Here is a 15,584-nt window from a genome sequence, read left to right on the forward strand (position 1 = left end):
AGGCACAACAGTTCGTTTGGTGAACCAGTAAGAGCACATGACTCCTGTCTCAGCCAGACTATTTGCCAACAGCATGGTTTCTGCCTAAATACAATAGCTCTCTGAAGTAAATAACACTTCCCTTCCAGCTGTACAGCAGGTATCTCTGGACCAGTAATATGGAGCAGCGGGTCTCACAGTGGGGTCCATTAAGCATAGCCAGGTGGTCAGTGATTTCTTTTATTTACTTTGTTACAGCTGTGTACATCCTGCAGAACATTTTGAGAACCCTTGATTATAGTGAGCACAGGGAGTTAAAGTGTGCTAATATGACCTGAACCAGTCAGCCAGGGCCTTCAGGAACACCTGGATCAGAGATCAAGCCGAGTTAGAAATACTATTGAAATGACATCCTGTAGAGGGCATTATTTACAACAATGGTTACCTTGCGCTGTATTGTGTTTAGCTTCATTTGATTTAAAGGGCAAAGCGCGAATTCGAACCAAATAAAACAGACCCCTCAATTCTGAATTCCCGATCAGGGACTTCAGATTCAAAAAAACTTCTATTCAACCCCAATGTCAGAAAGTCACAGCAATTCAACTTGGCTGCTTTTAGTATGAAGTGAGTTAGATCAATGAACATATACAAGTTTATTTGATAACACTGACTGTTCGGTTCACAGTGTTGAGGAGGTCAATGTGCATCACTTCTTATAGTGAGTTACTTTTTTAAAACACATCCACAGTGTTGAACATTGAATGCACACTGGTTGAAGTGATTTATTTCAGGTTTCATGGTACAGTGGTTAAATGTAGTGTTAGATTTACACAGGAGGTTAAAGTAAATAACTGCCCTATATTGGTTACATGGCAAAAAACGAAATTGGGTTCTAAAGAAAACTGAGGTCATTCTTATTGTGGGGGAAAAAGTTATGGAAACATTAAATTGAACTTTTTCCATTAACTGTTTCATTATTATACCTCCTGGATTGTCTTATTAAAGGACGTGACCTTTTACAATATTCTCCAGATGGGAAATAAAAGGGATTTGCATTTTGTTTTTTTGTTTTTTTAAAAAGAAATTGCATTTAAAATAGGATGGTATCAGGCTGATGTCAGTAGAACACCGGATCGGATTTTAAATGGGGGGGCAGAATTTGATCCAATTGGTAATAAATCTAATGAGTTATCACCATAGCATGTAGCGTAACAAATATTAAGCAGTTCATGCAGTAATGACTTCCCCCTTAGTTACCATGGTCTGTGCTTCTGAGACGAAATAAATCACTGGGTTGGTTATTTCTTTTATATATATTTATTTATTTCTATAAATAAATTGTGACTTAATTGATAGACGTTTCTGTCTACATGCAAAAAGTGTCATCTGTAACTTGGCTGTTATCGTTATTAAATCGGATCCTTTTTTTTAATTTTCTTTTTGCAAGTCTGTCCAGCACTGAAACAGAATCAGTCATTCACATTAGCCAAGTCCATTGTGCCATTGTCAACACTGAGACGCTTGAATTATATGTTGGGAACTGGTGTTTTTGTGAAATTGGCTGCAAGATGGAAGAGTCACTTTAGTGCTTTGCTGTTTTTGTTTGCTTCTGCTTGCCTGACACACTGATTGGTGTCTCTGCGAGAGACGCTTCCTCTTCCCCATTGACACTCGCAGGTGGAAGTAGGACTCTTTGATTCCAAACTGCATAACACAGATGTGCCATTTGGTGCAACGTTCTGCTTTCTTTTTTTTTCTTTCTTTCCTGTGAGCTACTCTAATCCTTTTGTTTGCCTTTATTTGCTGTGTCCAAAGCTAGCTCTTGTGTCTGGAGCAGAAAATGAAGCTCACAAGGGCATTGAAAAAACCTTCTATAAAGGGACTGATGTTTTGTTCTGTTCTGTTACGCGGATCCTGTCGGGGCGGGTGAAGTCGCTTCTATAAAATGCATGACTGTAAGAAAAGAGAGTGAGGGATGACGGTGGTGAAACGATGGATGGATGTCTGCAAGCTTTCATTAGTTAGAGGGAAAGGAGCAAGACGCTGAGGTTCTGTGCTCTATTTAACACATTTAACCTAACTGTGGATAGCGTGAGGCAGGTGGACCTGGCCATAAATGTTTCATTGAGTCTTTTTGTACTCTTATTGCTAGAGATGAGGCCAAACCCTACAGTCGAAACTGTAGCTTGTTTTATTTTTTTGTTGGGTTTTTTTCTTTTCTTTTTTTTTTATTATTGACGGTTTTATAGAGCAATGATTTGATGACTTTCTCTCTCTGTTTTGAACATCATTGTGAAAGTGAAATAAGGAGTATTATGCCATGATGACTTCCGCCACGCGGGAAAATGAAGCGAGAGAGAACTTCATGAATTTATTATCTAAAACAATTTTACAGCACTCCGTTTCTTGGGTGTGGGTTTTTTCTTGTGGAGTGGAAGGTATGTTTTAGGATTATGCTGCCGCACAGAAAAGAAAGGATGAAGTGGCAATTATTATTAAGTATATTGGTATATTAATTTAAGGATGCAGTGTGGCCCTGAGACTGAATTGGTAATAAAAGTGCTGTTACTTTCAATTCTCCTGTAATTTTGCTGGGAGAGGTACATGCTCAGATATAGTATGGCCATTTTAGTCTCACTGAAAGAATTGAAGAAACTGAAGAGCAAAATAACTCGTTATGGAGAAACAAAGACACACAACACTGTAGAATTGCTAATACATATAATTGGGAATAGGACTTTTTTTGGTCACAGTGTGCTGGCAGTCATAGTAGTGGCTATAGTATGAGGTAGAGAAGAAAAGCTTCTTTTACTCCGAGATCACGATTCCTCTGCAACACGATCCATCTGCTTACAAAGTATCTTATTCCCACATGTACACAAGGGAGAAGAAGGAAGCATCACAATAAGTGTAATTGGACTGTGCTTGGTGCAGGAGGGAATAGAAAATGTGTGTAGGGTTTATACAGTAGGTTTAGCAAATTAAGGTTTTAGCTTCAACTCGGTGTGGACCAGCTCCAGATTCATAACATCTCCGTTAGTTATGTAGAATGGATGCTGTTAAATTAAATTGTAGTGCTGTTATAAATAAAATAGGTTCATTTGAAGTCTAAAATGCCGGGTTGCTGTGCACGGAAGATAAATCTGTGTATGTATGTATGTAGATATACATGTGTATGTATGTACTGGTCTCCATGTTCTATTCATGCACGGTTTTTCTGATATGGACTCTGGAATCCACCATGACCTTGACCAAGATAAATGGTTAATTGTAGTTGAATAAATGAATAACTTTTATTGCTCAAGTGCTCCACTAAAAGTGTCCCTGCTTACAGAAGCTTAATTTGTTGTGGACTTTTATTAAAATTTTCCATGAAATGTGAAATCTTTCAGTTTTTTTATTTTATTTTATTATTATTATTATTATTATTATTATTATTATTTCTCTCTCTCTCTCTTTGTCTTTTTTTTCTTTTTTAAAGAGTAGGTGTGAAATTTGATGAGATTTGTGCCCACAAGTTTTATTTAATTTTCTTAGTGTTAAAAATGTTTTTGCATGTGCTCCAGGCTGGAGAGTATTTACAATCTGTTTCTCCTTTTTTTTTAAAAGTATTTTATTTTATTATTTGTATTAATACGTTTTATATTCTTACATCCTAATTGGTCTTTCCAACCTCAATATAGGTGAAACCTAACTTGGTCATCTCTGCCTAGTTCCCCTGGTAATATGTTGTTCTGGACGCATAACATAATATAAATATATTCTGTAGATAAAGTTGGAGTCATGTATAAATTCAGGGAGAACTCAAGCAGGAAAAGAGAGAGAACGTGCTGAGTAGATTTAGTCTTTAGAATTTACCGAAATAACTTGCCAAAGATGACGTGTCATGATTACAGAAAATCTTGGCTGTTCCATCAAAGCTCTCCTTCAAGGGCTGTGTGACGAAGCAGGTGGCAGGAGAAGCCACGCCTTTAAAAAGCCTTTTGTTCTGGAGGATTATGGTGTGCTCTGAATTTCTCACTCCTTCCCTATTTTGTTTTCTGTGTGTCTCTTCCAGGTGTGTCATGTGAGCCAGTTCTGAGAGCCACACCTGGATCATGTAGCCTGATCCCTCAAAAGGCCCTTTCTAGTGGTGCCATTAGGGACGCAAGCTTGCCCCGGCTCAATCCAATTCATGACACTGATATTTATACTTTCTGCAGCAAGAAAAACGATTGAAATATGTTTTTCTTTCTTCGCGATTTCATTTTTGCCTTGCTTATGTGTGAAGATTGTGTTGTTTGTGCCTCATGCAGAAGAGCTAGGCTGTAAATCGATTCCTTTTCTGACTTTGAGGCACCCCGCTGTGATAGTGAGCGAGGTTTTGATTCTGACCCTTGCTGTTTCTCGAGCCCCCTTCTGCCAACATCAGCCGAGATTGATTCATTCATTTATCTAATTTCAGGAGCAGGCACTCTCTCACCCTCACACCGCACTATGTCAGAGGCACATATGGCATGGACTTATTGTGCGTTTACACTTTAGATGGAATAAATTAGAATGCGTTTGCAAGTAAATTAGTTAATTAAGAGTGTTTGCTCACCTTTCGGGGGTTCTCTCAGGAACAGATGGTGCTTTAACCTGCTTTCTGTGCCACTGCAAAGGCTCCCACCACCGCTGAAGTGCATGGGTTGTCTCCTAGAACCTCAGGGAACGTACAGGGTTTTAGACCAGCATGCATTTAGCTGGATTGTGATCTCATTAGTCTGTCAAATAGCCTAGAGCTTTCCAAACCCAGCCTCCTTGCTGTGTGTGGTGATTTAATACACTCGTATAAACTCATTACCCGAACGGTCGGATCTGGTGTGTTGGACCCAGATACATATTTCAGAACAAAATAGAAGTGAAATAGAAAAAAAAATTGAACAGATTTCACTCCAAAAAAAATAAAAATAAAAATCCAGCTACACCATTATGCTTCCAATGGTATTGTAGAGAGTTGTGTGCATTTATAGTTGCAATTCAAGTCCTGCTAGACAGCTTTTGATTCATCTCCTTTCTGCTTGTACCTTGTATTTCAAGTCTGCTGCTTATATGTTAATACAATATCTGAATCCTGTACTGTGCTATTCGTTTCATGTGGAATTTTGGCCTCAGCGCTTGAAATGCTTCAGAAAATGTTCTGTATAGAGATAGTGTAATACAATCATGAACAGTTATTTTAATTATCCGAGTAAGTCGTGCTGACATGAATATCACCTCGACAATCAACTGTAAATAAACCAAAAAAAAAAAGTTGAATGGCTAGGTAAAATAGGATTTAATATCTCGCTAGCTCGTGATAATTCATTTATGTTTTTAGCTACCGTAATTTCCGGACTATAAAGCGCACCCTTGTATAAGCCGGGGCGTCTTATTTATGTTAAAAATAAAAATATTTGTAAAATTATACGCTTGTGTATAAGCCGCAGGTCTACACTGAAACTAATGAACTTTACACAGGCTTTACTGAAAGACAGTGTCTGTTACACTGAAATATGTTGTGGCTCTTTTAAGAGCAGAGCGGCATTTTGGGAACAGCACGTCACTGCATTCTGCCGGTATTACTGCGTGTGTGTGTGTGTGTGTGTGTGTGTGTGTGTGTGTGTGTGTGTGTGTGTGTGTGTGTGTGTGTGTGTGTGTGTGTGTGTGTGTGTGTGTGTGTGTGTGTGTGTGTGACTGAGGATTATGTGCTCATTATTTTCTAATGCTCATTTCTAAGTTTCTCTGACTAACCCGTAACGCTGTTGCCAAGAAAAATAAAAAAGCACGAGTTTTGGAAACCTGTCTGTGCTTATATGATTTCATTTGCAACTGGAGTTAGTGAGCGCTCCCTTAACCCAGACTCAACGCGTTACAACGGCTTGTATCTAAACAGTAGCCGACCAAGAAAGTCATTGTTCACTGTCTTCCTCCTTCCTTTCACAACTACTGTATTTCTCTCGGGATTTTATCTTGTCATCGTCGTGCGTTCACTTTGGTGCCTAAATATGTTGAGCTGTTGTAATTAGCATAATCATGCTGTTTCTTTTCAAACAAAAAGATTTCTGATAAATTAGAGCAAAGATGCTCATGTGTCTCCCCCTGTCTCAGACATTGCTGCTAAATGTGGCGTACCAGAATTGTGGCGTTTCAGCAGGAAACGATTTTATTTTGACTTGGTCTTAAAAACAATTATGATTTGTTTGTCTTTTAATTGACTCGTGGTCATCGGGGGTTGAACGTTTTGTGGTGATCAATCCAATACATGTACATACAATTCCAGCAGCATCTTCATGTAACTGAATCTTTGCCATTTTCAGACTCTCTTCTTGGCTATTGCTTAAATATATTCAAATCTGATGCATTGCTCTAGAATGGTTTGATAAGTGTTTTAATAAAAAGGGATTTTTAGTAAACCTATAGTAAATTCTCTGGAGAGTTACCATCATCTCTGACACCGCTGATGAGCTGCGGAAATGTTATTATAAGAGCGTCGATGCTACTGGTGCAGAGCTCATTATATGCCACAGTCAGCTAAATGGTTTGAATAAAGCAGTATGTGTTGGTGTTGTGTGTAAGACTGAGATATATGATATGATGCATGAGCAGCTGCTTGTACTTGAGACCATGCATGCCACTAGTATGAATATGGCTGTGTGTGTGTGTGGGTGGGTATTAAGCTTCATCTGTACACTGCATATACAGCTTATGACCAAGTCAGTTATGATGACGCACTCCTGCCCGTATATAGTGTACATCTACATACATCTATATATACATGCCATGTAGACTATCTGCAGTTTTTCTGATGTGTGTATCCAAAACACCTACACTTTTTAAGGCAGTTGTGTTGTACACATGGGAGTGCAGTGTAGCAAAGTGTTTACATTACCTGGGTGTGTATTTGTGTAACTGGGATTAGCATGTCCCTCGTGTGCACTTAGAGCTGGAGTCAGAATGGAATGCTTTTAAGACATTTCTTTTCTAGTTTTCTTTAGAAACTAAGGGTGATGACTCTTGAACTGCAGTGTGTGTGTGTGTGTGTGTGTGTGTGTGTGTGTGTGTGTGTGTGTGTGTGTGTGTGTGTGTGTGTGTGTGTGTGTTTTGACCTTTCATTAACATCTCGCCTGTGGAAATGTGTGATCTCGGATGAAAGTGACTGAAATGCCCGTGCACGTTCCTCACTCACACATCCACCTCAGTGAGACATGTGCTGTCATGTTCCAAATTACACTGACTTCTTCACTACACACACACACACACACACACACACATTCTACTGTGGCACTATGCACTAATCATTTGGAATTATCATGCGCTTTGAAACATGTCTAAGTAAATAAAATGCAAGTCCAAGCATTCTGACCATTCTGCTGCTCTTCACAATGATGTGATCTATCTGACAGCAAGCAGAATTGCACAATTTCCCACTGTGTCTGGTAACCTTGTCCCATAAAGTCTTTACTATTTCTTTTTTCCCCCCTCTCTATTTAAAAAAAAAAAAATCTGTTGTCAGTGATTAGTTTTAGCACAGTGGATGGAGACATCTGTTTTTCTCAATTCATTTGTAGGTTATTCCTATGCTGTGTTCATGCTACCTTGGTAGTTGTAATTTGCAAGTTGTAATAGTCTTTTCCCACCTCAGGGCTGTTATGAGTGCAAAAATACCCCCCCCCCCCCCCAAAAAAAAAAAAAAAAAAAAACATGGATGCCTCCACAAAAGCGTGTCTTTACTTTGTCAGAACACATCAAGCTCATAAAAACTACTTTAATGGGTCTTTTTCACAGGCCTGAGTGACTTGGTGCTGTTCTGTCGAACATGTTCTTCAAACATTCACAACATTTGAGACTAAATACTGCAGCTGTTGCTGTGCTGCTATTTTGAAGAGTAACTCCGCTACTAACTTGCCACTGGACCAAACGCGAGTAGTGTTAGCGACAAACCAGTCGACTATTATTAGCGAGAACGCTAATGCTGACTGTTAAGTTCTGAAAATAGTGTTTATTATTGTCAGTGTTGTAAATTCAACCAAGTGCTGTGCCTGTTTATGAAACGTTTCAAAGTAAACAGTCACATAAACTGTTGTAATTGTAGAGAATGTGCACTTTGCACTGTTTACAGTGTGAGCGGCCATGTTTGTTTTGATGTCACTCAGTAAACACAGAAGATGGCAAGCTGAGGGGTTTTCGGTTGCTTTTAATGATCATGGACATGGAATTACAAGTTTCAGCATCACCTCAAATGCAACATGAGTTCCTATTTTAATCATTCATACAAATAGCAAGTCAGACGTGATTGCTTTCCAACACATCATACACCTAGAAGGTCTGATTTCCCTCAGAAATGCTTACACAAAAAAGAGTACTCAGTCATTTGCAGTATTTAGTATGAGAGATTTGAAAAATTGCTGTCCGTGTTTGACACTTTATGTGAATTTGTACAGATCTGTACAAATAAATCAGAGGCTTCTTTTTGCAAGGTGACATGACCAGAGATGCTGCGCTTGTGCAGGCAGTGAGGCACTGTTCAGGTCAATATGAGTTCAGATGTCACATCCATAATGCTGGAATTTCCCTTTGGCTCACACAGACACCCCACCACCACCAACACCAACACCATGATTCATAGAGTGTTAACATGTCTTAAAGGTGTGCACACTTTGTCACTGTGTCCCCCTCACCCTTTCTTCTAAAAGTATTGTTTGACTAAATGCAAGAAGAACAAATCTTTTTTAATACTTATTGATTAATGGCACAAATTCGTGGGTTACAGACACAGTGAGACTCACCATCAGGTGCCCAGAGAGAAGGTTATGGGGGGAATCCTGTTCAGAGAATCCCATTAGGATAGCTATAAGTCACCCACATTGACATCATAGATATTTTGTAATACATTGTAGTGTATTACAGTGTAGGGCCTGAGGACTCTCATTTGTGCTAACATAAGTTGGCTAATGAACTCCAAGTCGCTAATGTTCCAGTCACTCACTCAGTCACTCTGAAGCATGATGCTTATTCCCTCTGGTCACTGCTAATCTCACCAGCACTTTGAAACCCTCTTTTGCTGGCTGGTGTGTGTAAGACGGATGAAATCTCCAGTGTACAGCACATTTTGCATTCCCTCCTTTTCGGGGAGAAAAAAAAAAAACACATTTCACATTCGACTCGTACAGCGCCAAGAAGCGTCTCCCTTTAATGATGAGCATTTGACATGGTCTGGAACGGTTTTTGGCTGTGGGCTGGAGGAGCGGAGATTATGTTTTTGCTTTTTCTTATATTATTAGATGCCAGTCCATTTTCTTGTGAGGCTCAAAGTTGGTCTGAGATGCTAAGATAGAACCCAGAATCTTGCACGTCTGCCATTGGCTAGTGGCAAATTGTGGCCAAAAAACACAACTGGATTATTCAGAATGCTGGGGCTTCAAAAATTGCATTTAGTGGCTTTTTTCTCTTTTCGCAGCTAATATGTATATGGCCTAAAGGTTGTTTAGACATTTTACAGATTGAAAAAAGGAACAGCTTCCCCTCAGGTTAATCGCACCAGTTTTAATAGGTTTTTCCTTGTAAGCTGATGTTTGTTGTTGTTAGAAGCCTATGTGCAGCCCATCTATACTCAAGATGAGATATTATTTACCGCAGATATTTGGACAGCTGTAGCTGCACTATTTTGTTCGTCATTGAGCGCAGTGATGAGGGGACTGTAGACTCACTGGAGCTTGGTCTGATTGTCATTTATATTGCAAATTATTTTATTTAAAAATTCTGCAGACTTCCTTAATAAGACATGTTCTCAGCTTGGTACTGATTTAACAAAAAATCAGTGTTCCATTTTTATTCACATGCATTAAACCTCGTGTTTTTTTGTTTTTTTTTACTAAAATAAATATTCTCTTTAATAATAAATTAAAAAATGTGGTTCATTTAGCTGACTGACTGCAAAGCCAGTTACCTGCAGAATCTCCCAGCACACAGTCAGAGCTGCATTTCTAGAGCAGTGGTTGCAAGATGAAACCATCCTGCCTCCCAAACCACAATATAACCTAGCTGAAATTCTAAAAATACACAGTGGTTACGTTAAGAAATTCCGATCCATTTTCAAGAGTGCACTGTAGTCTAAGGTTCCTGAAAGTGCATTCAGATTATACCCGTATATCATGGCCAACAAGAAACTGATATTGCCCTAAATTGCTATGTATTGGTTGCACTTTGCAGCTGGAAAATCCTGTGTTTTACTTACAGTGGAGTCATTGAATAATAGTGCCTGAATGTGAACCCATGGTGGACAATAGCCAGCAGATATTTCATTCAACAAATCAGTTCAGTTGATCAGTCTGTGTTTATAAGCAGCATTGCTGTAGGCAAGGGAAATGTTATCTATGTCGGTCATGCTACAGCTGGGAAGTGCAGGAAATATGAGAGCGCATGAATATTTAGAGCTTGCCTGACAGACTGAGGCTAGAGGTATGAATCAGAACTGAGATGCCAGAAGACTTAAGAAAAATTCAATGGGACCAAAGGGTTCAGTCTTATACGGGTATGAGCCGATGGTCAGATATGAAGCTTTTAGATTTTTTGTCGGGTTAATTGGATTGATTAATCGCACGTTTTACAATGTTGAAGAAAACATCGCTTTGTTCCTCTCAAATTCTATTTCTCTCACTCACACACACACACACACACACACACACACACTTCCTCTCCTTCTGATGGCGGTTTCATTCTTTTGTTACCTCACAAGTGCCCAGGTCAGTTATTCTGGAATGAGGGTTGCATGTTTTAAATGGCAGACATTTTATAGGCCTACTGATCATATTTTTCAAAACAGTAGTAATATTTAAATCCCAATAAGTGTTTACTAAGCAAGTTATTACAGTCTGTTTCCAAAAACTAGACCTGTATTGTACAGTTAGTGGGATGGACTGGTAGTCATGAAAAATAAATCAACATTTTAGTCATAAGAGGAAGAAGAATTATTTTGCTCTCTATTGTACTAAAAAGGCAGGAAAACCTGACCCTGACATGTTCAAGTGCAGCCGAAGAGTCAGATTTCCATTCACCTTGACATCACAACAATATGGCGGCGCACACTTAACAGTAAACAGAGTTCCCTTTGCGTTATTTTCTGTTGTGTTTGAGGAAGCAGATTTGTAATGTAATTTCATTGATTTCAGCTCTATTTTACTAAAACAATAAGATCTTTGTGACAGATCGTTTTTTTTTATGATCGAAGATAAACAAGGTAAAGTTGGCATATCAGGTCATTTGTCAGTGATATCCACCCAAAAATAACTCATGCAGGCGTTATTAATACGTTCATCAAATCCAGACATATAAATTTGACTCTTCTCTGGACATCGGTTTTGTTTTTTTGGCTTGGAATTAGGGGAAAGATTATTTAGAACTTTCTTAATGAAACAAGTGCTATTGACTAAATGGTTTTGCCTCTAAAATAATTAGCAGGAAGGTTAGTGTAGGGCATGTACTGTCTGGTTGTTCGGGATCGGTGTGAGAAGTGGACAGTGTGGGTGTTCCTGGATGTGAGAATCTCCCAGCGCATACAAAATTGTTACACCTGTAGGTGTTGTTACATCCAGACTATTTTATGGGGTAAAATCATGTAGGTGCCAGTGTAAGTGCATGCCTGCTGTGTAATTGTTGTGACTTAACCTTTACCCGAAATGTTTTCTACCTGACGACTGGCTGTCTCTCTCGTACCCTTTAGCCTCTATATGGCTTCACATTTCCTGCCATTTCTCTGTGTCTGTAAGTGAGAGGGACCCATCTGTGGCACGGCTGCTCCCCTGAGCTCAGTGGCAGAGAAATGACTTTCTGTCTCTTTGATATGGAAAACACCTATATATCTTCTCAAGGCATCTGTGCTGTGTGGGACTGAGATGTGGGACTGAGTAAAGTGTGAACCTTGTGTGTGTGTGTGTGTGTGTGTGTGTGTGTGTGTGTGTGTGTGTGTGTGTGTGTGCGTGTGCGTGTGCATGTGCGCGTGTATGAGATGGATAAATCCTGTCTCCAGACACACTCCTGGCAAATGTGCTTGGCTTATGCAAGCTGGTGTCACTCATAGCTCATTACCCAAAAGAAGCCAAATCATTGTGTTTGGGTAGCCAGATGACACTTCACAGCGGAGGAGGTAGAAAAAAAGAGAGAGGGACAGAGGGAGACGGAGACAGAGAGAGAAGGATGAACGGAAGGAGGTGCACTATGGGCCAAGAGATTAATGAAGATGGTAGATGAAAAGAATTGAGATGGACAAAAGCTTAACTCGTGTGTGTGTGTGTGTGTGTGTGTGTGTGTGTGTGCGCGCGCACTATTACTACAGATACGACTACCGTGAAATGCTTCACAACTCCACCTTCTGTCTGGTGCCACGAGGACGACGATTGGGCTCCTTTCGCTTCCTGGAAGCGCTGCAGGTGAGCTGGCTCTAAGACACACACACACACACACACACACACACACACACACACACACACACACACCTTTGCTGATTGTTTTGTGTTCAAGAGCTGAGCCTCCTGGCATGGACTTTGTATTCTCAGTTCAGGAATTGAAGCGCTTATTTGGCCACTGTTCATCTTTTCCACATACGTCAGTGTGTGAGTCAGTGGTTTAACAATTTGAATGTCTGGGAGTAGCTCTAAGCCTCTGAAGTTGCATCCTTACCCTTACATTAATCCTGACACAAGCAGAAGTCGTATATTTTCAATAAGAGCTGGCAATTTCCACACAGATACTCATGTGCTGTGTGATTTACAGGAAAAATTGAAGTGCTTGTATTTTCACCATTCTATTTCAGTACATCACACAGATTTACCTGTCAAGTAGGTGTTGTGAGGAGCGACAGGTTATTTTTTTTAAGCTCAAACATTCACCAGTAGATTGGGATGCACTGCACTGATGCATTTGTACATACATTCATGTGAAACAACCACAGATACCAAAGAAACAACTAAATATAGCAACACAAAGATTTGAGCAGCGCAAAGCAAAAACTTCCTGCCAGTGTGACCACAAGATTTACCTCAGGGTTCTTTAGTTAGAATGAATAACTCTACACAGCACCAAGGTTTCATAGACAGTTAAGACAGAAGAAAGATGGTTTTATTTCCTTCAGCTATTTATTTCTAATGTTTAGAGTCTTGCATTTGTTAGTATTGTTTTCAGCACTTTAGCTGCCAGTTTTCAGGCCAGTAAAGCCTCAGTTTCTCTTCAATAACGTTCATCCCCCAAAGGTTCATGGGTAATAATGCTCTCTCTGTACGTTTATATCACCGGGTTCTAGTTTCATCTTGAGCTACACTGATTCTGCTGAGAACTTAAATGTTTGCTTTTTGAAAAATGGTTTTAGATTAGTCACCAGCATTCGGAAAGTGCTCAGTGTCTGATCTTGTCTGGTCTCAAGACCTGCTAGAATCAGTTCATTTAAATGGTGGCTGTTTAGTCATGGCGCTCCAATGCTTTCTGTTTATTGTAGTACATGCAGGCACTCGCCAATTTGTATAGCTGTCTAATGAAGGCGCACTCTGAATGACACATTGCTGTGCCCTTTTTGTTTGTGTACGCAGGCAGCCTGTGTGCCTGTCATGCTAAGTAATGGTTGGGAGCTTCCCTTCTCTGAGGTCATCAACTGGAACGCGGGCGCTGTGATCGGAGACGAGAGGCTCCTGCTGCAGGTCAGAAATCTGTTGCTCTGTTTTATTCGATCTCACCATCTTTCTCTGCCCTCTCTGTAATTGCTGTTTTTTGCTTTTTGACCTAACAGTTTCACCTCTGCTGTGTATATATAGAGCTATATTTCTCACTATCATTCACACGTGGGAGTGGAGGTTGTTGGCCTTATTGCACTGCTTTCTTCCTGCTGTTTTCTTTTTTTTTTGTTTAGCGCTGACAGTCGAGAATACTGTAGCAATGTGTCTCACTAGGGGGTGAAGACACATGCTCATGTTTCTGAGAATCCAAGTTAAATTCATAGAACAAATGTAACTTTAGAGTGAGCGTTTGTTAATTCTAGTCAAACTCCCTGTACTGTATAATTCATATACTTCTTCCTATATCGCATGTATCTCAATAGCTAGAAGTACATAAGCATTAACCCTGTCTTTCCTTCCCTCTGTATTCTCAAAAGAGCCATAGTGATTAAATCTTCTCATTACCTTTTCTCTGCTCTTTCTCTTCTTTTTTTTTTTATTTCTGCTCGTCCTCCAGATCCCCTCCACAGTGCGCTCCATCCATCAGGATAAGATCTTGGCTCTGAGGCAGCAGACTCAGTTCCTGTGGGAGGCCTACTTCTCATCAGTGGAGAAGATTGTACTTACCACCCTAGAAGTGAGTGATGCCTGCCTTTTTTTTTCTTCGCTATTACAGTTAGCAACAAATTCCATGCAAAACACCCCACTGCAAGGAAGCCACATCAGCAGTGTTTAAATCACAAGGGGACTCCGGACTATCAAAAAAACAACGCTCTAATCAGCCTCAACATCTGCTGCTTCACATCTGTGTATGAATGATTGATCAATAATACAACTCCATAGATCAGGAAAGTAATATGACTTGCCAAGCCCTTGTTCTAGAGACAGGTCTAAATTCACTACCTTATAGCGCTCTACCATGGGGGGGGGCACTATTTTGTCAGAATATTATATTTGGTTGGGTTTTTTTTCAGTGTATCTGTAGTTCAACATAACATATGTGCACTTTTAAATAAAATAAATGCAAAATAAATAGTCTTGAATAGAATTAGCGACGAATAATTTGTCTGGAAATTAGTTTATCAGGTGTGGCAGAAAAAGATTTATCAAGACATCTTTAGGAAAAACCAAGATATTTTTAGAAAATTAGGTGAATCTACCCATCTGTTGGTTTAAATACCGCATCAAACATTTAAAATATTAGGACTTTACCTTAGTTTACAAGGGTGAATTGTGTGCAAAGGTAAAGATTGGATGAAAAGCTAGAAACAGGGAAAAATCACTAAACTCTTTACTGCAGCAAAGGTAAATAAGCGAATGGGAACTCAAAGTGCATTTCTTTAATTCTTGCTTATTTTCTGCAAAATGATTTGTTGTTAGGACTATTAAAAGCTTCATATATTGTCATTTTGGGTTCCCTCAGGGATGCCATTTTTCCAAAGCAAAAGTTTCATTTCGATATCTGAAGCCTAAATAGCTCGGTTAACTAGCACTAAAGACCATTAGTAGCACTAAACACCGTTTCGTAGGACCAAACTAGCACTAAAGACCATTAGTAGCACTAAACTAGCACTAAACACCGTTTCGTAGCACTAAACTAGCATTAAAGACCATTAGTAACACTAAACTAGCACTAAACACTGTTTCGTAGCACTAAACTAGCCTTAAAGACCTGACGGCCATCGCTGATCATGTACTTAATACATAATGTTTTCACTTATATTTAAAGAGATTGGTTTATTGTATTCAACCAGTGTTACACTGCGAGAATAAAGGCATCTTTAAAGTTACTTGTTAAAACCTGGTCAATATTTAAAAATGCATCAGAGGAACCGTTTATGAAGACTGTACAGTGAACAGTGAGTTAAGATGTGATTTGATTTCATCATGTAGTTTGATGAT

The 15,584-nt window shown here is 39.4% G+C and overlaps 1 protein-coding gene across 1 annotated transcript in view; it reads left to right on the forward strand.

The window, feature by feature from the left end:
- ext1b (exostosin glycosyltransferase 1b) overlaps window positions 1-15,584 on the forward strand; it is a 71,712-nt gene that overhangs the window by 42,457 nt on the left and 13,671 nt on the right. The window contains exons 2-4 of the mRNA XM_083524055.1: window positions 12,314-12,407; window positions 13,560-13,667; window positions 14,200-14,319. Coding sequence (XP_083380181.1) covers window positions 12,314-12,407; window positions 13,560-13,667; window positions 14,200-14,319 — 322 coding nt within the window. The remainder of the gene's footprint in view (window positions 1-12,313; window positions 12,408-13,559; window positions 13,668-14,199; window positions 14,320-15,584) is intronic.

This window comes from Silurus aristotelis (genome assembly GCF_946808225.1).
Source record: "Silurus aristotelis genome assembly, chromosome: 21".
NCBI classification, from domain to species: Eukaryota; Metazoa; Chordata; class Actinopteri; order Siluriformes; family Siluridae; genus Silurus; species Silurus aristotelis.